The 25,139-nt window shown below is 34.4% G+C and overlaps 3 protein-coding genes across 3 annotated transcripts; 2 read left to right on the forward strand and 1 right to left on the reverse strand.

The window, feature by feature from the left end:
* Positions 1-876: 876 nt before the first annotated feature.
* Positions 877-10,007, forward strand: LOC121236675. Its single transcript, XM_041133111.1, has 8 exons — positions 877-1,024; positions 1,167-1,296; positions 1,970-2,747; positions 7,389-7,448; positions 7,758-7,806; positions 7,904-8,183; positions 8,329-8,461; positions 9,752-10,007. Exons 1-8 carry the CDS (start codon positions 892-894, stop codon positions 9,827-9,829), a joined length of 1,641 nt encoding a protein of 546 aa, XP_040989045.1. The 5' UTR covers positions 877-891; the 3' UTR covers positions 9,830-10,007.
* Positions 10,008-11,796: 1,789 nt separating this feature from the next.
* LOC121237585 (mitogen-activated protein kinase 2-like) lies at positions 11,797-15,461 on the forward strand. Its single transcript, XM_041134401.1, has 6 exons — positions 11,797-12,148; positions 12,389-12,518; positions 13,189-13,326; positions 13,460-13,792; positions 14,648-14,831; positions 14,945-15,461. Exons 1-6 carry the CDS (start codon positions 11,970-11,972, stop codon positions 15,115-15,117), a joined length of 1,137 nt encoding a protein of 378 aa, XP_040990335.1. The 5' UTR covers positions 11,797-11,969; the 3' UTR covers positions 15,118-15,461.
* A 3,472-nt stretch (positions 15,462-18,933) lies between these two features.
* On the reverse strand, positions 18,934-19,715 carry LOC121237647 (protein SPIRAL1-like 5). Its single transcript, XM_041134489.1, has 2 exons — positions 19,324-19,715; positions 18,934-19,207 (listed from the first exon to the last, which is right to left on the reverse strand). The coding sequence occupies exons 1-2, from the start codon at positions 19,576-19,578 to the stop codon at positions 19,133-19,135; spliced, it is 330 nt and encodes a 109-aa protein (XP_040990423.1). The 5' UTR covers positions 19,579-19,715; the 3' UTR covers positions 18,934-19,132.
* Between the last annotated feature and the right edge of the window lie 5,424 nt (positions 19,716-25,139).

The following is a 25,139-nucleotide window of genomic DNA, read 5'->3' on the forward strand; positions in this document are numbered from 1 at the left end:
TAACGCTAATTAGCAAAGATAAATCGGCAAACCACATGGTTGATCAAAGAATTTCTAGTTTCTTGGAGTCTTGGACAAATTTAAAGATAATTATTTATTCCTTTTGCGTTTATAATTAATTAAACTGCATGCAGTCACTATAATGCACATCATGACTTCTTTTTTTTTAAAAAAAAAATATAATTGAATACCTAGTATTCATGCGGGCAACCGTATAGGATTGGATTCATGATCATCATAACTCTGAAAACTCTTAATCATTTAAATGCCATTTAATTCACAACCGTTGCCCGGCCTAACAAAAGTTTCCTCAGTTTTGGTGAAAAAAAAAAAGATGAGAAAAATGCACTGCATTGATCTCAAACACATATGTACACCCCTTATCAAAAAAAAAAAAAAAAAAACACATATGTACACTACTATAACGTGTCAAAAGTTCAGTACTGGAGGAGTTAATATATTATATGATTGTAACTGGTTGCAGAAAGAGAGACAGAGAAAAGGAAGCAAGCGATCGAGAGAGAGAGAGATGAGGGGTGTGAGAAAACCACCGGCACAGTGAGAACTACGTGAGTTGGTTACGTAATACTACAAATGTACGTAGAAAACGGTGACGTCGGAATAAAGTTGATGGAATATCGCTTTAGGGTTAGATGGTGCTCGGGTCCCTGATACGGACCCCATCCGGTTGTAAATGTCGGCTGGGTTGTACTTCCTCCTACTTTTAAAGTGGGAGAGAGAGAGAGAGAGAGAGAGCCCCAACTCCTCTTGCGCACAGCCATTTCAACTGTGTCGATCGGCCAGCTTGCACGCAAACAGCACAGAAAAATTCAAAATTACCAGGAATTCTCAACAAGAAGCAGCAAGCTATATTTGCAGCAGTCTCTGATAATGGGTCACCATTCTTGCTGTAACCAACAGAAGGTTAAGAGAGGACTTTGGTCCCCTGAGGAAGACGAAAAGCTCATCAGATACATAACCTCCCATGGCTATGGCTGTTGGAGTGAAGTCCCCGAGAAAGCAGGTCATCATCATCATCTCTATTCTCTCTTCTCTCTCTCTGTCTCACGCTCAAACACAGTCTCACAGCAGAGAGACACCCAAAGCCAGCTGCTACCTTATAATAATTGAAGTTCTTATATATGTAATATAACATTAATTTTCAGGGCTCCAAAGGTGCGGTAAGAGCTGCCGATTGAGATGGATTAATTATTTGAGGCCCGATATCAGAAGAGGGCGATTCACTCCTGAGGAGGAGAAGTTAATCATCAGCCTTCATGGAGTTGTAGGAAACAGGTTTAACTGGCTCTATATCATACATTTCTCAAATTTCTTTTTACTTTATAATTATTTTCTCCATTTCATAGTTTTGCATTGAAACTGGTTATAATCATGCGTTCGTGAGTGCCAGAAACCTAAATGTTTTCCTCGTGGGCTTTGGCTTTGTTTTGTTTTGTTGTGTTAATTTTTCAATGGCGTGGAGGAGGTACTATGGATACAACTTAACTGAAAGTGGCCGAACTAGAATGTAATTTTGTATTAAAAACAGACTTGAACATGAAGTCTTTGCATAAGTTTTCAGAGTAAGTATTTAAATAATATCATGAAGCAATCTCACTGTTTAAAAGTAGTTCCTATAGCAGCTATCACCTACATTTTGGGGAGTCGTTAAGACGGCAATTTCAGCGGTTGAAATAGTAGTTTTCAGTCAAAATTACGTGTTTATGCACTGTATTATTCTAATTTCTCACACGTCTCCACCTTCAAATTATTAATTAAATAGCTATAGGCTTCTTTTATTATCTTTCTCTGAACATGTTAATTATCTTCAAAAAACAGTACATCTTGTACTAGCCATTATTCCCTCAATTGTTTATTTATTGTTTTAATTAATGTTGATCTTATTTTTAGAATTTTGTCATTAATTCTCGTATTCTGAGATTTGCATGCGGTGGAATTGCATATGCAGATGGGCTCATATAGCAAGCCACTTGCCTGGAAGAACAGACAATGAGATAAAGAACTACTGGAATTCATGGATAAAGAAAAAGATACGAAAGCCTTCAAGTACATCTCCAACCAGTACCACGACTAGTGGTACTACTACTACCAATACCTCCGAGCATTCCCATATGGGTTACAATTCGAACCAATTACTAGATTTTGTAAATCCAGATTTGGGGCCAAGGCCGCCCGTTCATGAAACCTTATTTTCTTCTTCTTCATCATGTCCCTTATTCATGCAGTTCGACAATATGACTACTAATTCACTTGATATTGGAACACCAGAAAATAGCGTACGGTCGGATCAGTATTTTCATGATGCGAATTATATGGGTTTCAACCCTGAAATATGGAGTGTTAATAGCCATCATCATCATCATCAAGTTCAGTTAGCTCATCAAGCTAATTTTGATCCCCCTCCTCCTCCGACGGCTTTTACAACGTCCGGCATGGATACAAATATTTACTTGCCGGCGGCGCCGCGTCCTTTGATGGAGAACATGGAAAACAATATTGTGCCGCCCGGCCTGGAAGTACAATCCTGTAGCATAGATGAGGAAGGAGATTTAGGGTTGGAGTGCTTGCAGAGGCAGGAGTTAAACGAATGGGTGGAAGCCCAGCAACAATGTTCAAACTTTATTTTTTGGGATACTGTTGAAGGTCCACTCGGTGGGGAAGAAATTGCACCAGCTTCTTCAAATGTCGGAGCTGCTGATGCAATGCCTGCTTTTCCTTCGTCTCTATGAGATAGTGATCGTGATTGTGAACATTTCCCCAACCCCCACCATTTTCTCTTATCCTCTTATGTCTCTCTTTAGGAAGAGCTTTCAAGTTTCAAATGATTCAGGCTTTTGAAACAGTATGCATACTTTTGCTTCTGTTGGTGAGATTGTGAAAAGTAATATTGTGAGTAAAGGCAGCGTAAGAATGCATGGCATGGCTGCCATTAATGTTTATTTGGTGTTCGGAAATGGAAATGGAAAATAATAAAGGCAATGCATGCAACAAGCTGCAATGTTTGATAATGATGACGAGATTCCCTTTGTTCCTTGGCTTTGTCATGGTGCCCGCCCAATCAATCATTGACATTGTTTTGCCTCTTCCTTAATTTGCCCTTCTGACATTGTGTTAAACGTTGATTGATTCAACTTGTTTCCTTCGCTGATCTCCAACATAAAATCAGTGGCAAGGAAAAAAATAAAAAGGCATGCAGCTAAATGTATTTTCTAGATGGAAAATGATTGAGGTATTTTTATAAAATTATGTTATTTTTATAAGATATTTTATAAAAATATCTCTCATTTAATATATTGTTGTACAATGTGCTGTACAAAATATTGTGAATATATCATTTATATATATATGTCTAAGGTTTCTACATTAAAATCGTATCCTAATATATAATTCCAATTCAAATATATATATGTTTTTGGAATTTCGGGATACTGTAGTAGTCTCTAACATATTTAATTTCATAGATGCTTCCGAAGGAAAAAAAACAAACACCAAAACCAAAAACTACGCAGGGAGTTTAAAAAGTATAAGAAGCTATTCATGTGTGGGATCAAGGAATATTTCTGTGTTTTCTTGGAGCTTTCTTAACTTTGTTGAAGAATGGCCAATATTAATTAAGCAGCATGTCGTCTCATTGCTCACGGCTGCCACTTTATGTAACAGTAATACCAGTACTACATGACCAGCGATGGCAATTTTAATATTATAAAAAGATTGATGGTTAAAATTATATGGTGCTTTAATTGAAAGAAATATTTTAAATATGGGGTAGACAAGGCAAATATTAATAAGGCATTTTGGTCTAGTTTAGATAGTGAGATGAGATAAAATGAGATGAGATAAGATAATCTGTGAATAGTAATGAAATAATTTATGAATAATAATGAAATAGTTTGAGTTAATATATTTTATGGAGTTTTGAAAAATGAAAGATAAAATGTTGAATGAAAGTATTATAAAGTTAAAATATTATTAGAATATAACTTTTTAATATTATTTTTGTTTTGAGATTTGAAAAAATTGAATCATATTTTATATTTAGTTTGAAAGTTTAGGAAAGTTATAATGATTAAATAATGATTAGATGAAAAAAGTTAAAAATTTAAAATTGAAAAATATTTATATTTGTAACGTTTGGATATTGAGATGAGATGAGATGAGATCTATGAAATGACTTTGCTATCCAAACAAAGGCTTAATGTACATATATATAAAAACTGACAATATATCATATATAGCTTCAAAATTATCATTATCCATGCTTGCGAATTAGTTCTTAAAAGAAAAACACTACCTTTCTGACCATGTATACTGACGTAGTACCAGTAGTACTGCTCTCGACTTTGTACATTTAAACTATGTTTGGATGTTGGGATGATCTCAAATGAACTATAAATATTAATAAAAAATTAATGAATAATAATAAAAAAGTAATAAATAATTTATAAACAGTAGTGAGATAACACCCATAACATTGGTCTTTTTACAATGAGAAAATTAGGAAGAATGTGAGGCGTTTGGGAAAGAATAAGATGAAGCAGCTAGCCCTTTAATTTGTGAGTTTGTAACAGTCGAGTGCTCTTTCTAGTATGCTCTGATCCGGTAGCTTTTCCTCATGCATGTATATATTCTTTTTCTTCGATCTCTAGTTTGTACATAATTACTATACCTATATGTTTTGTCCCATCAATACTTCAACAAAGCTTTTATTTAAAGAAATATTTTAGGCACAAAGAGTTTTGTACACTATTATAAATTTATTTTTATTATAAAATAAATCTAACGAATCCCATGAAATTACGTCAATTTGTAAATTTATTTTTATATAATTTCTTTGTTAATGTTGCGTCTCATACGTCTTTGGGCCATGTTCCAGTAACTCGGGTCTTCAAAATTGGGCCTGCAAAAATGAAGAATAAAGAAGTTGGGAGAGGGCGGCCTTAGGATCGGGGAGTCTGATTTGATGCTAAAGTCAATAGAATATTTTTGAAAATTTGTAAATAATGAGAGAATCTAAAGAGCTTTTTCGTACCTGAAAATTACTATTTATACCGAGAGTCTGGGGAACAGATCGTGTTTGCTTCCATGGAGCTCATGTTCTTTTTACTATTTTTTTTGTCAGAATCCTTTAATGCGGCTTGATTCCATGATTTGTCTTATTCTACTTGTATTTTTTGTGGTCTGTTAATGTCACCTTGTTAGAGGATCGAGGTCTCCCTTACTTCCCGCTCGTTCATATGGGCAAGTACTCAAGGGTTGGACGCTATTCGAGAGGTCTTCAGGATGGCGAGTCTCATCCCCCTACAATCTGCTCCCATATGGGGGTTGCGTCCAGGGAAATCTACTGGCTGATGGACCTATTTATTATGGATTGAGCCTTTTTTTCTTATTCTCTTAGTTATTCCTTACATGCCCACTAAAAAGGGAAAGAAAACCTCTTACACTGTTTATATATGTAGTAGGTCTCTTTATTGATCATGTACCCATGGTATATATAAAATCCAGCAGCTAGGCGAGGGACTGATTTAGATATTGAACAAGTTAGGTACCAATATATATATCTGAACCAGCTAGCCACTAGTACTGCCATATATAATCACATCTTAAATCAATGAGCGGAGATGTTCCCACCTAATTGATCAACAGGATTAATTCCTAATAATTATTTAATTAATCTTTCAATGAAGGCTATCATCCTTGCATGTCAACGTTAATAAATCATGTGTCCAAACGAAGAAGTAGTATATATTAATTAACTCGCCTAGTAGTACTACTGCTTGTCTCACTACATGGGATGGCTTCCAAAATAATTTTATATGGTCCGGACTCTAGCTTCTTTAACAAGATTCCTGGATTTGTTACAACATTAATACTGGTTCATTAATATTCAAATTCACATTTTCTACTTAGCAATTTAAGCTTTTGGGCTAGCTAGCTATAATTAGTAATTTAAAATTGCATCAAAACAGCTTGAATTTTAACTAAACTCTACTTTTTTATATATAGTAAATTGGTTATTATTAATTTATTTTTTTGTGATTTCTAACTTGAGTAATATAAATAGAAATTATATTTGTAATATCAGGGTGTGCAAATTCTGCACACTTATTTTAAAAAACGTGGATAAATCTAGGACCAATATATATGAAAAAATTATTTTTTTAATGATGAACCATACTTTTTTTCAAAATGAGTACGTCAAATTTACACACTCTAACATAGTATGTAGCATTTCTCCTCTAATATAAATTCTCAAAACTGTCTATTGGAAAGAGAGGGAAAGTCTTTGTTATGCACTAAATTAACTTTTCCCATGGTTTAAGCAATATGGCAAGATTATCTGAATGCAATTAAAAAAGCGTGTTGGTCATGATCTACCCAAAAACTTGCACTACAAAACTGACGTGAGTCACCCAGGCCAAGTAAATTAACTTTAAACATTGCAGCTTCACTGAGGTATTAAATATTTTTTCATGCCCCAAAAATATGTAAAAAAAAAAAAAAAAACTATTAATAATGTTCATGATCTTTCTGGGCCCCATCTTTGTATTCTTCATGTACACGTGTTGTGATAACTTTCCCCGCTATAGGTACAATAGCCAAATCAAATATGAGCCAGGAGGTTTTCTGCAATAATGATTCATGACATAAAATGGCCTAGCTAGTCATTTGGATACAACTGAAAGTGACATGGACAAAAGTGTATATATATATATATATATATATAGTGGAGGCTAGTGAAAATGGAAATATATAATAGAATTTGTTATGACAAAATAATGGAAAAATGAAAAAAAAAAAGGGATAGACTGTTTATTACTTAACCCACCCACTCACTCGTTTAGTTACGCAATTTAGATGAGACAAGATGGGTTTTTTTTTGTTAAAAATTAAATAAAATATTATTATAATTTAATTTTTTAATATTATTTTTATTTTGAGATTTGAAAAAGTTAAATTGTTTATTATATTTTGTGTGAGAGTTTGAAAAAACTGTAATAATTATATAAAATTAGATAAGATGAGATAGTTTGATTTTATGTAACCAAACCAGCCTAATATCTGTTAATTTTTATTAAAATTTATTACAGCGAATAAAAGTTTCTTAAAAAAAACTAAGATAAAAATAGTAGAAAGTCGTGTGTAAATAAATTTTAATATCTGGGCCTATATAACTGCGGTTTTGGTCCATTGTATTATACTATGATTCAATAATCTTTGCATTTTGGGTCACAAGAGTGGCCTGCGATGACTATGATGTCCAAAATGAAGCCCAAGCTCTGTTGCAATGGGCGCTATAAAACTAACGCCTACACAAATTTAGGGTTTATTCTTGCAAGCGATTGAAGAGTGCGAGAGACCTCTCGTAGGGTTCATTTGTTGCCGCCTCCTCCTCTAGCAGTCGCTTCCTCGGCCTCTTCGCAAACATGGTACCTCTCACCCTCACTCTCACTCCGAAAGAGTTAATTTTCTATGTGTTCTGCTCTGTGTTTGATGAGAAACGATAGGAAAAGAAGAGAAAATCACAGTGATACTCCTTTATTGGTTGGATAAGTTCAATTTAACTTAGGGTTTTATATCTCGGGATCTATTCAGTGGATAATTTATATTTGTATCGGGAGGGCGGGAGGGAGAGAGAGAACCTTGGAATTTTTTTCCTTTAATTTCCTGTAGTTTCTCGATATCCAAACAGATAAAAGAAAATGGGTTTCTGACTCTTGTAATCATTGCCGATCCAGATCATTCCAGAGAAGAACCGACGTGAAATCTCCAAGTACCTCTTCCAAGGTATCTCTCTCCGTTCCACCTATAAATACTTACCGACACATTCGTGCATGCATTTTTTTACTTAGTTTACAAATTTTCTGGTAATATTTTTCGACAGAGGGAGTTTGCTTTGCAAAGAAGGACTATAATCTCGCAAAGCATCCGGAGATCGATGTGCCGAACCTGCAGGTGATAAAGCTGATGCAGAGCTTCAAATCCAAGGAGTACGTGCGTGAGACCTTCGCTTGGATGCACTACTACTGGTACCTCACCAACGATGGCATTGAGTTCCTCAGGACTTACCTTAATCTTCCTTCCGAAATTGTCCCTGCAACTTTGAAGAAACAGGCCAGGCCCGCTGGTAGGCCCTTTGGCGGCCCACCTGGCGACCGTCCCCGGTAAGTTCCTCTTCTCGTGGTTGATTGGTTACTGACATTTTCTTATTCATTGCAGTTTGATATGGGCTTGTTATTAATCTTTTATATGGGATTGTGTAATTAACCAAAATACTGTTGTGTTTTCTTGTTGCTGATTCTGAATTAGTGGTCCTCCTCGTTTTGAGGGAGAAAGGAGATTTGGTGGTGACCGAGATGGGTACCGTGGAGGTCCCCGTGGACCTGGTGGTGACTTTGGTGAAAAGAGTGGAGCACCAGCTGACTATAGGCCCAGTTTTGGGGTAATTTTACTGTTCCTTTCTTCAATGTATTCTTATTATCTGTTAGAATATCGTGTATGTCAGCATTTATGTTTGTGAGTTTTGCTTATGCCTTGGGTGGAAACATGAAAGACTAATGATAGTTGCAGTAATGAGTTTGCAAGTGCCGCGTAATCATTTTGGAAAAAAAATGAAAAATACGGGATCCACATGAAAAAAATTAATTTTTTAATAGTGGACTCTACTCCTTTTTAAAGCGACTGCGCGATGCTTGCACACTCCATGATTGTATATAGCATTACTCAACATGAAAATAGGTTCTTTCTATGTTCTATCAAGTTTTTTTTTTTTTTTTTTTTTTTTTTTTTTGTTTTTTTTGTGCCTAGCATTGTATATTTTCTTTTAAGGTGCCTCGGAATAGCATAGTTTGGATGAGGTTGATGAGTCTGCTGAGTGAGGGATTCTATATGCCTTTTTAGGTCAGTGGAGTTGGTTTTGGCATCTGTGGTGGTTCAGAGTTTGGACAAGTTTTTGCTGCTGTTTCTCCCCACTAGGAGAAGGGGGGGGGGAGGGTGTGGCGGATTTGGTCCATTAGATGGGCAAGTCAATTTGAGGTATAAAGAACCATGAAAGCCTAGAAATGTAGGCCTTGTTTGGTTACACAGATGAGATGAAATAAAAGTTGAATAAAATATTGTTAGAATATAATTTTCTAATATATGTTTGTTTTGAGATTTGAAAAAGTTGATTTTTTTATTATATTTTGTGTGGAAGTTTAAAAAAGTTGTAAGGATTAAATGGGATGAGATAAGAGGAGATGAAATGAAATAAGTTGAGATGATTTGTGTAACCAAACGAGGCCATATTCTGGGAACTTGATTCTTTGTAAATTTACAAAGCTTGAGTTAAAAGATAAGTATGCTGGATGTCACTCTGAGATCCCACATCCCCAACACATTCCTTCTTGCCCCTAACGTGTCATTTGACCTCTTTATTTATAGCATGGATTGTGTCGGGGATCTAGTTGTTTGAACAAGTTGCCTGGATTAGCTGGTTGTTATGACCTTATTGTCTAATGTATATATGGAAGTACCGAGATTATTAGGGCAGTAATTATAATTTGTAAACTGTAGTATATGTGATGTGAACTTTTTTTCCATATAAGCTTGGTATATATGGAAATACCAAGATTACTAGGGCAATGATTTTAATTTATAAGCTGTAGTGTGTGGGAATCAACTGTAGCATCTGTGACCTGAACCTTTTTTTCCATATATGCTATTGACCGACTTTGTTGCTCCAAACTTGCAGGGTCCTGGTGGAAGGCCTGGCTTCGGTCGTGGATCCGGTGGTTTTGGTGGGGGCGCAGCTAGCTCAAATGCTGTTTGAGAGTGATAATTCCTGCAATGCATGGTTTGGACAGTTCAGGTTTTAAGCTTTAACGGTTATGAATTGCTGCGTATGGGAAGTTCCATAGAAGCTCTTGCTTTTGTTGCTCTTTAGTGTTTGAGAATTCGAGTTTTGTTGGATCCGAAATAGTAATGATTAGTTTTGCAGCTTGATTTAATTGTCTTATAATAACTATTTTTTTCTCAAGCATTATCTATCTACTTAAAATGTGTACTTTTCTTAATGCATTGGGCTTGCCACTAGATTTGTCAAATAAGTCTTGATGTTAGCCAATGGAAAAAAAAAAAAAAAAAATTCTTGATGTTAGCCAATCAAAATACATTTCTAATGATTTAGTAATGGGAGGGTGATAGAAGGATTGATTTGGAGGAAAAGGGCCAAAAAGTTTAAAAATAAATCGTGAACCAATTTGTAGATGGAGCTAGCTACATAAATGCTACTCATCGTCTTAATTCTCATCTTTTCCTCGTCATTCTATAATGTGACTTTAGATAATTGAAGATTATTTATTATATTTTTTTTGTGAATTTGTCATCTAATATCATATCATAGGATGATGAGAAAATAGATGATGAATAAATTTATTATTTTAATATTTAACCTGTCATGAAGTTTTGTCTCAAATCAAAACCACATTCAAAACATAAGTTTTTTCATAATTATTGGTTACATAATTATTAAGAAAAATTCTATTACGAGGTTGTGCCTTCAAAGTCGAAAAACATCTACCGTGTGTTGTTTTCACGAAAAACATCTATCGTCTTAACAAATACGTCGTCGCCTTAGGTAATATAATGCCCTTCTCTGCGTAGTGTCTCTGAATCTGAATCTGATGGCAGGCCTTGAGAAAATTCTCATACACCTCTTAAAATTTCGGGTGTAGACTTATATCATAAAACGGAAGTCTGGTGGCGGGTACCGAAAGGCTTCTCTTTCTAAGAACACGTGAGACAAAGTTACCCAAAAGTCCCGTGACTGCAACCACCATCTCCAGAAAAAGGGTCGCCCGTGGATTGGGATAAATCTCGTTTCCTTCTAGAGCACTGTATAGTGATGTGATGTTCTGAAAACGCTCTTTGTATCTGTGAATCTGTGATTATAATCGGGTCAAGAAATTACAAAATTGTATTAGCTTGAGAGCCTACCCTAATGAAAAAAAAAGAGTTGCTCTTGCTCTCTCCTACTTCAGGACACAGCCCCATAGTTCCAATCAAAACTAGAAGATATCAAAGAATGAAAGAGAATAAAAATATGGAAATAGTGTCCTTTAAGAGAGAATTTGTCATACTTGGTTGGGGGTTAAAATATCATTGATCAAGTTGTGGCCAAGGTTTATATGACAAAGTCTGAGAGACACTGCTTATAATCATGTTCCAAATTAAGGTTCGTGAGGACTATGTAAAAGTTATATATATATATATATATATATATATATATATATATATATATATATATAAAACTCATATATATATATTAAAGTACAAACATTTTTCTATGCTAATTGATGAGACAACTTTTGGCATTAGTATGCGTGTGTTGTTAATAAGCGATTTAAAAATAAAATTTATTTGCATGAAAACTGGACTATGAAAACCTGATCAATATGGATTGATCCTTTGTTATTAAAAAAATAATAATAATAATAATAATAAAACTGCAGTTGATGAACTCAAGCCCTTGCCATAGGTGACAAGAAAAAGAGTTTGCAGAAAACCAGAGAAAATTGAGCAGATTAATATACATTACTTAAATTCATTGATCCCAAAACGTAGCATGCTTTGTTCAAAAGAAACGCGGATAAGAATAGCCGTAGCGTCTCTATACTGCCAGTGGATGCATCATGCATGCATCTGCATTCTGTACATTATTTTATATCTATGAGAACGACATGTTTATTTAAAAATGTCTTTTTCAATTCACGGAATCACGGATTCTCAAACCATTTTCAGATGAAAAGCTTCGGTAAAGAGTAGCTTTGCATTTATGCATTGCATTCACGCTTAGCCAAATTTTGGCCACCAAGTCCCCCACTTTTGGGATCTTTTTTTTCAGAATTAATTAAATAAAGGAAATATAGAGAAGCTAATTCATTTGTGGGTGCTGAGCTTAGAACAACGGCATGGCTACCAAGGAGTCGAGCTCTGGAGCTTCCTCTTCAACGGGCGGTACAATCAAAAGAGTGCTCACGCATAATGGTCGTTATGTGCAATACAACGTGTGCGGGAACTTGTTCGAGGTCTCCGCAAAGTACGTACCTCCCATTCGCCCTATCGGTAGAGGTTCTTGTGGTATTGTCTGGTAAGATTTTATATTGAACTTTGATCCAAGTTTTTGTTCTCGCTTTCATATTCGTTTTTTTTAATCCTCTGGGCTGATGTTTTAATTTTCTATTTGTGGTCAACGCGGGTCAAGGTTGATTGATGTAATGTAATTTGATGTCCGTTAGAAGCTTCAAAAGAACATTTCTTTTTTCATTTACTTGGAAAGTTTTATGTTTGATCAAAGGAGTGGCTGATAACACGATTTCTTTCTGTCCAGTGCTGCTGTGAATTCAGATACACATGAGGAGGTCGCCATAAAGAAGATTGGCAATGCATTTGACAATATAATAGATGCGAAGAGGACAATGAGAGAAATCAAGCTTCTTTCCCACATGGACCATGAAAATGTTAGTATGGTTTCCTAACTCCTAAAATTTTAACCTTTTAGGCTTCTTGTTTCATTTGCAAGTGATATTTATTCTTTCAATTCCCTTGGAGTTTTGTACTTAGATGTAATACCTTAATATCTTTATTTTGATTTAGACTTTTATTTGGGTGGGTTTGGGGAGTGCTGGGGTTGAAGCTTAAAATGGGGAAGATGCCCATGTATGGAAATGACTTAAATAAATGCATCTATGCTAAATTTTATAACTAATGGGTGTAGGGTTGTATACATCCTCCCATTGTACTTTTTTTTTCTAGGCAAGGGGAGGGGGATTTGAAGCCCTGCATCTCAAAGGCCACTGGCTCTTGGTATTTTACTCTTTAAATAATACAAACTTACAAACCGGTACTGCTCTTGGAAAAACCTGGGTTCTATTCGACTAGCAATCCGATACGATGTCAAGTGAAGGTCTATGCCATTAGTATTTGACCTATATTTAGCCTCTACAAAATCTTGCATGGTTGAGAATGTCCTGATAGTAAATAATGCTAGATTGCTATGTTTCTGGACAACCGGATTTTCAATGCTCTTGTATCAGTTTACCTTGATATGCTTGGTTGGAAATGGCTCTGCATAATCACTATTTTACTTCAGTGTACGGGGAATTATTCTTCATTTTTTTGCTTTACCAGGTTATTTCCATCAAGGATATCATACGACCACCGAAAAAGGATGCATTCAATGATGTGTACATTGTATATGAACTAATGGATACTGATCTTCAACACGTAATTCAATCTGACCAACTACTTACAGATAATCATTGTCAGGTTTGGCATCAACAATATAGTTGGGAATTTATACCTTGCCATTTTAATTGTACAGTTCAACTTCTTGATTTCGGTACCTTGCTTGGCTTTGAAAAAATGTGCAACAAATTGATACATCATGAAAATTATGCAGTACTTCTTGTATCAGCTGTTACGAGGACTGAAATATGTACACTCAGCAAATGTTCTGCACCGTGATCTTAAGCCCAGTAATCTGCTTCTCAATGGTAATTGTGACCTTAAAATTGGAGACTTTGGATTGGCAAGGACAACTTCTGAGACAGACTTTATGACTGAGTATGTTGTCACTCGTTGGTACCGAGCACCGGAATTGCTTCTTAATTGTTCAGAGTACACTGCTGCCATTGATGTATGGTCAGTTGGTTGCATATTCGGTGAAATTGTGACTAGAGAACCTTTGTTCCCAGGGAAAGACTATGTTCATCAGCTGAGGCTTATTACAGAGGTATATTTTTTCGGTCTTCCAAGTGAGTTAATATCAGCTAAAAAAGTACTCCACCAGAGGGGGAGAGAAAGAGAAGTCCAATATGGTCCAGAAGTTGTCTAAACCCTTTACTTCTCTTCGAGTTATTCCTCTCTCTCTCTCTCTCTCTCTCTCTCTCTCTCACTCTCTCGCTCTCTCTCTCTCTCTGTGTATGTGTGTGTGGGTGAGAGAGAGAGAGATTTTCACTGTAGTCATAGCTTAATCAAGGTTTCATCACCGCCCATATCTTTCTTCCTCCCTAAATAAACACCAGTGCACTTGATTTTGCTGGCTGGGATAACCCCCCTAGTGAAGGGGCGGTGCCTAGTCATATCTGATTTACAAATTTCTTTATAATGATCTCAATGATACCATTATTCTCCCATACCAGAATCCGAGGACATCAGTCTCTGCTCATTCTCTGGTTCTTTTATTCTTATCACAGCTAGTATGATTATTACAAGGTGGTAACCAGCAGAGGCAGTGCATTTTGGTGCTTGATGTGTCAACATGTTTATATGTTGACATATTGAACCTCACTACTTTAAGTTTCGGCTGTATGGTCCAACTGTTAGCACCACTTCTATGACATTTTTGGCATCTTATTAGACCTTGCTCTGGTTTTGAAGGGTGTATGTATATCATCTTGCATACTGCCTGGAATAGGTTTAACCCTCGCCCTCATTCTTTGATAAGAGATTATAATATATTCTGGGATTATGCTTTTTCGGGTAAATAAATCTTATAATGACAATGGAGGAGAATACATCCTATTTAGATGCTTATAAGATCGATGTATCATACATGTGCTGAATTCTTTTTCTTTTTCTCCTATAGTTAACAGGTTCACCTGATGATGCTAGCCTTGGATTTCTCCGTAGTGATAATGCTCGAAGATATGTTAGACAGCTTCCGCAATGCCGGAAGCAACAATTTTCAGCTAGATTCCCCAGTATGTCTCCTGGGGCTTTGGATCTGCTAGAGAAAATGCTCGTCTTTGATCCTAACAAACGCATTACTGGTATATTAAACAGAGTTCAAATTTTCCCGCTGAACAACTCTACTTTGGCTATCATTTCTCATCTTTTTCTTTTTTCTGAGTTTTTCTTACTATACTTTTGAATCTTTTTGCAGTTGAAGACGCACTTTGTCACCCATACATGTCATCTCTTCACGACAACAATGATGAGCCTGTCTGCCCTAGGCCATTCAGTTTTGATTTTGAGCAACCATCTTCTACTGAAGAAGAGATCAAAGAGCTCATCTGGAGGGAATCAGTGAAATTCAACCCAGATCCTACCCATTAGGCGAAATGCTTGCTTTTCATATGCAGTAGATATGTAGTGTAATAGGCAAAACTTGGTCCCCCTCAAAATAGTGTATAATTCGCCTCATTTACTAGAATTCATATAATTGCATTAGACTTCATACTTGAAGTCAACTAACAAGCAAGGTGCTGAAACATCTCTTCTCTTACTGATTTGGGGTTCTGCAGATATCAGCAAAAACCCCAAAGCGAAGTTGAAGCCAGCTTGGTACAAAAAATGGTGGTGATTTTTCTCATCAGTGTTAGGGGTAAAGATTTGAACAAACAATATGGATGTTATATTTGTTTGAATCTAAATATATGTTACATATATATTGAATAAAACCAAAACATCATAACGAAGATCTGTTTCTCTTGCGTCTGATATGTTGCTTAAATCTTGCAATTGATAATTCGTAGTTGCGTTGCTCAATAGTTGCAAGTGCTATCGTTGCTTCAAACTTCAGATTCTCTACTAGTGTTGAATTTTTTTTAAAACTTTGGTGCTTGATTTGTTTGTCACTGTTATGATTCTCATGGTTAAATCACGTCATGAGTTCAAGTTATAGAAGGGCCACCTATATGCTAGATTAAAAATGTTTTACTATGTATGAGCATAGTATTAAGTCATTGAATACCGAGTATAAATAACCAACAGTCGTGCATCTCATCGTCATCTGCATGCAACATATAATAATCCCCTGATGTCCAAACAGTCCGTTTCATGGTTTTCGTGTTGTGGTCCATTGTCTCAAGTCCTTTGGGCTCTGCCCAACCCAGTGTTAGTCCTTCTTGGTGTTGTGCATAGGGAAGGGTGGAGGCGGCTTCGGCTTCAGCTGTTGGGTTTGCGCAAAAAAGATTATATATAAAAGCAGTATTCCTAATACAATGATCTCATCTTGGTGTGGCCGATTTCATTTTTTCTTAATTTATAATATATACCATTTGATCATCAACTATATACGTACTTATCATCATGATCACTTGTCCTGGAATTGGTAGGCTTTTCAGTGGCCGACTAAGGCTCCACATGCAAAACCGATCAATTAACTGCGAAACTTGTACTTAATAACCACCTAGCTGCAACACCAATGGCGTCCTTAACCTAATTTCTCCCATGTTTAGCATCACCAGTAAATGAATAATGAAAACACGTACAGCTTCCCATGAACACATTCATCATATAGTCTTTTACAGAAGTAAGTTTCGCCAAGATCTAAGCAGACATAGATATTCATTATATCCACCAATAATGATACAAATTATTAGATCTTTTTGGGTTCATGCTGAAGATTGTTGTGCATATATAATATTACATGATACTTGAATATGCATCGAACCATGCATGTAATATATTAGTATGTAAAAAGAGTAATTTCTATCTTAAAGAATGGGCTTACTTTGCTATCAATTGAGTGTTCCTAACCTACTTGTAGAAACAAATTTCTTCCTTGTGACGAATTGGTTTAACAACAATATATTCTCATCCTCTTGGAAATATGTTGATCTTTGAGATGATATTTTACATTTTAATACTTTTTTTTTATTATTTTAGCATTACTCACGTTTACAGAGAAGGGAACACTCTTGCGGATAGTACTCTTGCAAGCAAATCATAGAGCTATGGGCAGCATTGTAAGTTTTTCTTCCATTTTTGAACTTCTCAAGCATATGGTTGGCATTTTTGCTTTAGATTGTACAGGTATTCCCAACTTCCAACATTAGTGTTTCTTCATGGTTTTCCTTATATTTTCAGTATTGTTTTTTTCCTATCAATGGTTTTTTTTTTTTTTTTTTTTTTTAAGAGCCTGATTTTGAGATTTTTATATGTTACCCCTTGCTCTTTTGTATATATATAAGGTATTACTACGCTACAAGAGAGTCTAGAAATAAAATTGGAGTAGTACCGTCCTCTACTATTTTAAAAAAAAGTAATTAATTTCTTAAAAATCTTAGAGATTGTACAGTCTAAAGTACAAGTAATTTCTCTTCCATAATTGCTCTCACGTGGGAGTCCTCCAATGCATGTTTTCAACATAAGTCGAAATCTCTCATGTTTTAACTACTAGCTAAAAAAGTACTGCCGGCTACTTTGGGACTATATACGTAATATACACATCCACGCGCGTACTAATGGTAGTAGAATATATAGATCAACAAGTTTGCATTTTTCTCGAACACAATAGAATATATATTCACACACACGGAGGGGTACTGATTGTGAACTCAATGACAAGATATAGAGAACAGAAACTTATAATTGAGCAAGTTTTGATTTTTTTTTTTTTTATTTGTTTGAAGACTGAAGAAGTTTTCTCCCTTTCCTTTTGATGTCTTCATCTGGAGTATATATTTTGCTAGCTAGCTTATATCTAGGAATAGGTCCTTTGAGTTAAGTCCATTTCAAGCATTGGTTTTGTAATTGAGTTGCTACAATTACTTCCTTATAAATTTATGAGTTATTCTACTCAGTAACCCTACATCTTATATACATGTAGAGAAAAAAAAAAAAAAAAAAAAATAGGTGTGTTGTATGACTGTTAAATAGAATTTTTCTAACTTTATTCGGAAATATAGAATGTATCAAAGGCCATTGACATATATCATCGCCAGCCAATCCTCAGGCAGTCCGTGCCACCTTCAGCCATTAAAATTACATGGATAACAATTATATATATAAATATATATATATGATGAACGGAAAATTACCATCATATATAATAATACCTTATAAGCTAGCTAGAGAGAAGCAGCTGATCAATTTCTCCTGTTAGAAAGTTCTGAGTGGTAAGCCTTAATTTATATACGACTAGTATTTCATGTCAAAGTGATGAGTTTGATCTTTAGTAAACAACAAAAAAGGGATAAAAGAAAAAAATGATACGAAACACCCAAATTCAGTTTAACACAATTAGTTCTTATTGTTTGCCAAAGAAAAAGGTTGGGGTATGGTACCTTAAGACTCAAATAGAAGCTGTACGTGCGAATCATGAATTGTTTTTGCAGGTCATGTAACATATATTTTAATTTTTCTGGTTCATATATATATGTATGTGTGTGCATCATGTGTGTGTGTGTAAGTTCATGCTGAAGCAGGAACTTTCCTTTTTTAATATCGAAAGTGATGTACGTGGGAGTCGAGACAGTAAACTCTGCATATATGGTACTCTTAACTTCCTGGTTGGCATCATGAAACATATCTATAGTGATAGAAAATAAAATATAATAGAAAAGAAGATGGAGAATAGAGAAAAAGGGAAAGAGACTTTGAGGGTTTCATTTTTTGCTTTCTGAATCATTACTGAATACAAGATATTATAGAGAAATATATACATTGAGATAAGATAGAATATTATTATGAAAATCAAATTAAGATAATATCAAATCATAGTGATTTGATAATTATGAAAATCAAATAAAGATAATATCAAATCAAGTTCAAATTGAATATTATTGATTTGACATGATATTATCTTCAACTTATAGATCGTAAACCTTTGGGGAGATTACTTGAATCTCCAATCTTTTTACGTAATTGTGTCTCTCAGATAAACAATGTAAAGAAAAGAATAGAAAAATAATTAATATAAATCTGTATCTGGGAAGAGCTATAATATTGGAAAGTTCGCTTTTTCCCAAAAATGGCTACGAAAATAATCAACACACATCATCATAGATTCATATATATATTGTTGTTCAAATATCTGAAAATGCACACCCTAATTAGGAATAACAACTTTCTTACAAACTATAGATCACAGCTGCTAGCTGCAGTCGTACAACTTCCATATATATATATATATATATATATACACGCTGAACTATCTGCAGATATCATTACACACGTACAATCTATAAGAAAATCAAACACCATACACAAATTAGCTAGGACCTATGTAAATCCAAACCCTTCTGGGGACTGTCCCTTATTTTAAAACATATATACTAATCGAAACCCAGATAAAAGCTACATCAAATCCCATATTAGAGCTGAAGTTTGGAGAAAGGGGTTAATATTACTTATCTCCAAACAAGTAACCAAGAGAGGAATCTCCACCTGGAACAGATTTGACTTTTGTTGAAGGACGATCCTGAAGTCATGTTTATATATGCAGCATGTGAAAAATTTCATGTCAGATCAGACTTTAAAGGTGCATATATATATAATATATATACATATAAGCAACAAGAAATGAAAAGAACTTACAGTTATGAAGTTTCCTGAGTTTTGGCCTTGAGCTCGGTGATAATTGTTGTTTGACACCTTTTCTTTCTCTGTAGGAGAATGACCAGCGGGAGGCTTCTGATCGACAGCACTGGTATCGATACCATATGGAGGTGGGTTACAAGTCCGTGTGCTGGGAGGACAGACAGTACTGGGTTTCTGATCATCATGATGATCAGAGCCAAAGAGGTAGCCCAAGGAACTTTGCCCGCCACCATAGCTCTCACCTCTACTCATGATGGCTGCGGCCTCTAAGATCTGTTAATCAATTAATTAGAAATTAGCTAGGGTAACAAAGTGCAAAGAACCCTAATATATACAGTACTAGTGCGTGCTCATCATGATCATTCAATTCGATCGTTTGTATGTATGTATCATGCTCATGTATGTATGTATGTATGTATATATATATGCTGTCCTGATGATCGATGTCAATGCGCTAATTTGTCTCTTTAAGTTGTCTTTATATATATGCATGCCCATCCATCCTCGTGAAATTGTTGCCAGCTTTAAGCATGATGGTGATGATGCACGAGCAAATTAATCATGCATCTATCTATGCCATAAATTACCTCGGACTAATTATTACTTGGGATTGTAGGCATTGATGCCAAGAAAATGATAAATCTACCATTAGTCTATAACTATTTTACAATTCTATTTAAAAGGTAATTACATTTGTAAAATTGAAATTAATTTTTAATAAAATGTCACAACTACATTAGTCAATTTAAGATAAATTATAAAATAAGTATAAAACAGTTGTAGGTGTATCGTAACCCTATCAAACGGCCATGAAATTAATTAAATCAGTTGTCATTTTCTCCTTTGATATAAGTGTTACTTATGATCTTTAGCTCTTCAATAAAGCTAATTACTTTTGTATGCCCCTACCCCCACAAACTGTAATTTGTAGATATATATGAAGGCTTTGACAGATATATATGTATGGTACTTCATGATCAGTTCATTTTCTAAGTTTTATAAGATTGTCATGAGTCCAGTACAACAATCTTAATAAATATTAAAATAGACAGAACATCGGTTGGTTGAATGTCAAAATCAGGTGAGTGAACTAGATGATCATGATCGATCAGCCTTAACACACTCATGAGAAATTAACCATGATTTAGGATTAGTGATTTTTTATTCCGTACGTTATGTTCTAAATTAAGCATGGGCACAGTCAACGCTAGCTAGCTATTAATTACCCTTGTTTAATAAAATTTCTTAGCCCATTATATGCACATCAATATCACTCTTCTTTTGTCATTTTAATTAATTTCCATTTTGGTGTAAAATTAATAGTATTAATTAAGCTAATACATTTACATTTATAGCCCATTTGCCTGGCCACTATGACATGATCTACAGATTACAACAGGATTTGCAACAAAATTCACAATCGATACAACTATACAATGATTTTACCTCACCATAAAATTAATTAGGCGTACGAGAAACTGTATCATGATGATCAAGTCATTTCGGTGTACCATAAATCACATAATTAATACATGTGGATTGGGCCTCAGTCACATTATTCTAAGACCCAAATTAAAGCAATGTTTAAATGGGGTTAAATCAAAATAATAATGGGTGGCAAATGCAAAAGAAGCGCAAAGAATAGCTAATAATTGGTTGGCTTGATGTTGCCATTGGACCCAATATTATTCATGACTTGTATATATATTCCTCACAAAAAGTGGATATATAGAGGAGAGGAAATTACTGGAAGCTCGATCTACTTCATTATCGATAGAAATTGTTTGGTTGTAAGAGCATTTCCAATGGATTTAGGTACCATCTTTTCGTAAAATTTGAAAGAAATAATTTAATATAACCCATCCAATAGATTATTTATTTTATAACTAATATCCAGTTTGCTATAGTATCATCTCTAAATTTATGGAATACTATTCATACTTGTATAAATATTTAATTCATTTCTCTCTCTATTTTTTACTTTTTATTCATTATTTTATCTACTTTCAATTTACTTTATTTGAAATGAATAAAATATATTAAAAAGTATAATATTTAAATAATATAAATAGAAAATAGATAAGCTGATATATGGTGTATTGTAAAAATTAATATGTAAAATAAATAAATAAATAAGAGTTTTAATGATATATTTTAAATGATAAGATGTAGAATCTATTGGGAATACTTTAAGCGGTTTCTAAGCCAACAATCTTGTCTATTAATAGTGAGTAGCGTGTGCACTCGTGATTAGATACTAATAATTAAAAAATTAATTTATTAATTTTTATAACTTTTTTATAAACTAAATATTTCCCTAATAATTATATAGCCCTCAGTTTTATTTTCTATAATGCAGTGGTCGGCCATATATAAAACAAATCAATTAAAATATTTCATATCATTTATGGATAATAATGAATAATTTTGTGAATAATTGATGTTACCAAATATACACTCAAACTTTTGTAGGAAGAGAGAGAGAGCAGGGTGGCCTAGCCAATACATACAAGTCATTGATACGTCCTCAGGAGTCAGGACAATGCAAAAGATCATCGTGTCGATAGCTGGGCCTAGACCTGATTCGATCCTCAGCTTTGACATGGCAGAAAACAGTACTATATATATTCTTCCTGGAGTTGGCAGGAGACAACCTTACAAGTTTGAGATGCCAGTTCCGGAATCAAAGGCTCTCCATATAAATTGCTGGCCTTTTCAGAAAACCAATAATTAATACCGTTAGAAACGGCGCCCTGGCCTACCTGAAGACTTTTGTTATATCTCATCACGTGTGGTTCTGTGACTTCAAAATATAGATCGGTCGAAGAAGATCACCGACGCTAGAGACCAACGAGCTTTGCTATTCAAGTCTTCCATACCACACATTATAATTTTTTAAAAAAATATATTATTATTTTTTGTTTTATTCTTCTTAAAATAATTAAATTTTTCTACTCATCATCCATATAACACATATTTGATAAAAAAAAAAAAACTTAAAAAAATAATAAAAACAGTAATATGTGGTGTATGAAGCTTATGAATAAAATTTTTAAAGACAAATATATTGCCCAGCCAGCAAAAGGATCAAAGACAACCACAATATAATTTAAGCATATTGTTTTTGGTCATGCGTCCGTGTTATAAATTGATGGCAACAACCAGTAATCCTTATGAAATACAATGGCACCCGCACGTATAAACACCATTTAATAAATTAAAGACCTTCAGCACCTCTTTTTTGTGTTTCATTAGGGATCATAAGCAAACTGTTTTTTAAGGTTTTATAATGCTTCATTTGATCTGTTTTGTTTTTTTTTAGTATGATCTGTATCGGCATAATAAATGTACGAAAAAAGAGGGGAAAATCCAGGTTACAACCCAAAACAAGAAAACTAGATCATATATGCACATCCAGTACTAGTACTCATATTAATTAATTATCATGATTACACAGCAAAATACTCCAGCTAGCCATGCCAGTTTGTAACCAAAACCAGCAAACCAACATATAAACACAGAAAATATATAAATCAGCATAAAACAGTTCTAGGAAGCTCCATGAACACGTACATTGTGCGTACGTATATGGGGTTCATCGATCATATCATTATTAAATTCATAGGATTCTCATTCGTTTGGTCATGCAGTTTTAATTCTTCTAAGCCATGAAGAACTTGGATCAAATATAATGTTGCCTTAAAGCTCCTAGGATAACCCAAAATATGATGATCATGTTGAAACCTCGTTACAAAGATGTGAAATGAAATTTGATTGACATACTCATTGACCTAGCTAGGCGGGATAGAACTGAAAAAGGTTGTAAATATGATGATACGAATCACACTCAGAAACAACAAAGATTGTTGTGACATTTATATGTGCCCTCTTTGGTGGACATGGCCCATAAAATTAGAAAGATTGGACCCAGATCTATCCACGCTAGGGCCGGGATCAAGCACGTACAACCAATATCTCTATGCAATTATTTTAGATTTAACAATTAATAATTAATAAAAATAGAAGCTATATATACTTAGATCAAATGGGCTACTATTGTTAATGAAAAAATAAATAAAAATAAAAGCAAGCTGCTTAGTGAGATTTTTTTTGTGAAATAATGTGGGCTACTATTGTTCCTCATGTCAGTGATCAGTCGTACGTGTATTTGATCTTAGGGTATTTAATTATAATATTATATAGAATTACTTATCTACTATTATTCTACTTATTGCATTCTTTTTTTTTTTTTCCCACTTTTATAGCGTGTCTATCACTACTCATTGTTCAATTTTTTAATTTTTTTTTTAAGAATTATTGATGAATAATATTACCTGAATATAATAACACAAATGTAAAATTAAGAAAAAAAAAATCATTTTCTTCCTTTTCTTTCCACGCACAGCCATAGAAAGGCAAGCAGTCGACTAAAACCAAATAAAAGTTGATCTCATAATTCTCTTCTAATTTGGGAGGTTTTTGCGTCATGTGTTCATTCTGTTGTTTCATCTGATGGTCTTGGGACTCATTTGGTTGAACATGCACAGCGCAAATAGTTTAGGTGCATGATCACTCTTTGAGTTTGAAAGAATTCTATTTGCAGGTAGGTGAAGATACATGATTTTCTATATTTTTTATATGGCATTATTATTTGACTTGTAAGAATAATTTAAAATTTTGAATCTTTCAATTTAAAACTTGTCGAGTGAACGCTTGAATGATGTGTCCTAATTTATTCTAGCTTGCAACTAAGGTCCTGTTTAGATGTTGAGATAAGTTAAGTTCTTTATAAATAGTAATGAGTTGAGATGGTGGAGTGAGTTTTGTGGAGCCCACCTAAAGTGAGTTTAGATATGTTTGGATGTTAAGATGAGTTTAGATGCATTTATGAGAAGTTGAAAAAGGTTATGTGTCCCACATATAAAGAAATTTTGAGTTGAGTGATGTTTAATGATTTGAAATTGTTAACTCAGTTTAAAATTAAACTGAACTGGATTGATTTCAGTATTTTCCAACATCAAAACGTTGTCTAAAAGAGAATATTTGTTCAATATGAGACTAATAACCGGCCTTTAATTTTTGTGATTAGTCCTTTTGAGCAATTTTGAGCCGGGCCGGGGTACTTACTGATCATTGCGAATAACCAGAGGAGCAAAGCCCATCTGGAAATAAATATTGTAGGGATAGCTGCCCATGCATTCACTCGAGCATAAACATGAATTCATTGAATTGAGATTTGTCCAATGTTTATATTGAGAATTAATGTGGGTATGCAAAAGAAAGCAGCAGTAGTGGTTTTCAGGGTGAAATATTGAGCAAAAAAACCAGAGAGATTTTTCGGCAAATGTAGTCTTTTCTTACATGAAGTTTACTGTCTAAGTTCAACAAAACATTGCTTTTCTTACATCAATATTATCACTTGTTTTGTTAACAAGCAGCAGCATTATATAATATATATTCTTTTGAATTTGGAAAAAGTCTGCGTTATAACATGAATGAGATCGTGAAAGACGACAGACACTACCATATATGTGGAAGACAACAATCATTTAGAAAACTTTTGGGGTCCGTCCAATTTTCTTGCGTGGCAGCTCATTTTACTGCACGAATAAATAAAAGTTGAGAGGAAAACCTAACCCCAAGTATTTATATTTTCCCCGATTAAGGACCACTGCAAAAAGAAAAGCCCAATAAACACGCGGCAAATGATTTAGGTTACTTTTATATGTAGAGATAGGTTGAGACTGTTGAGTGATTAAGGACCACTGTAAAAAGAAAAGCCCAATAAGCACCCGGCAAATGATTTAGGTTAC

This window comes from Juglans microcarpa x Juglans regia, chromosome 6S, assembly GCF_004785595.1.
Source record: "Juglans microcarpa x Juglans regia isolate MS1-56 chromosome 6S, Jm3101_v1.0, whole genome shotgun sequence".
In the NCBI taxonomy this organism is placed as follows: Eukaryota; Viridiplantae; Streptophyta; class Magnoliopsida; order Fagales; family Juglandaceae; genus Juglans; species Juglans microcarpa x Juglans regia.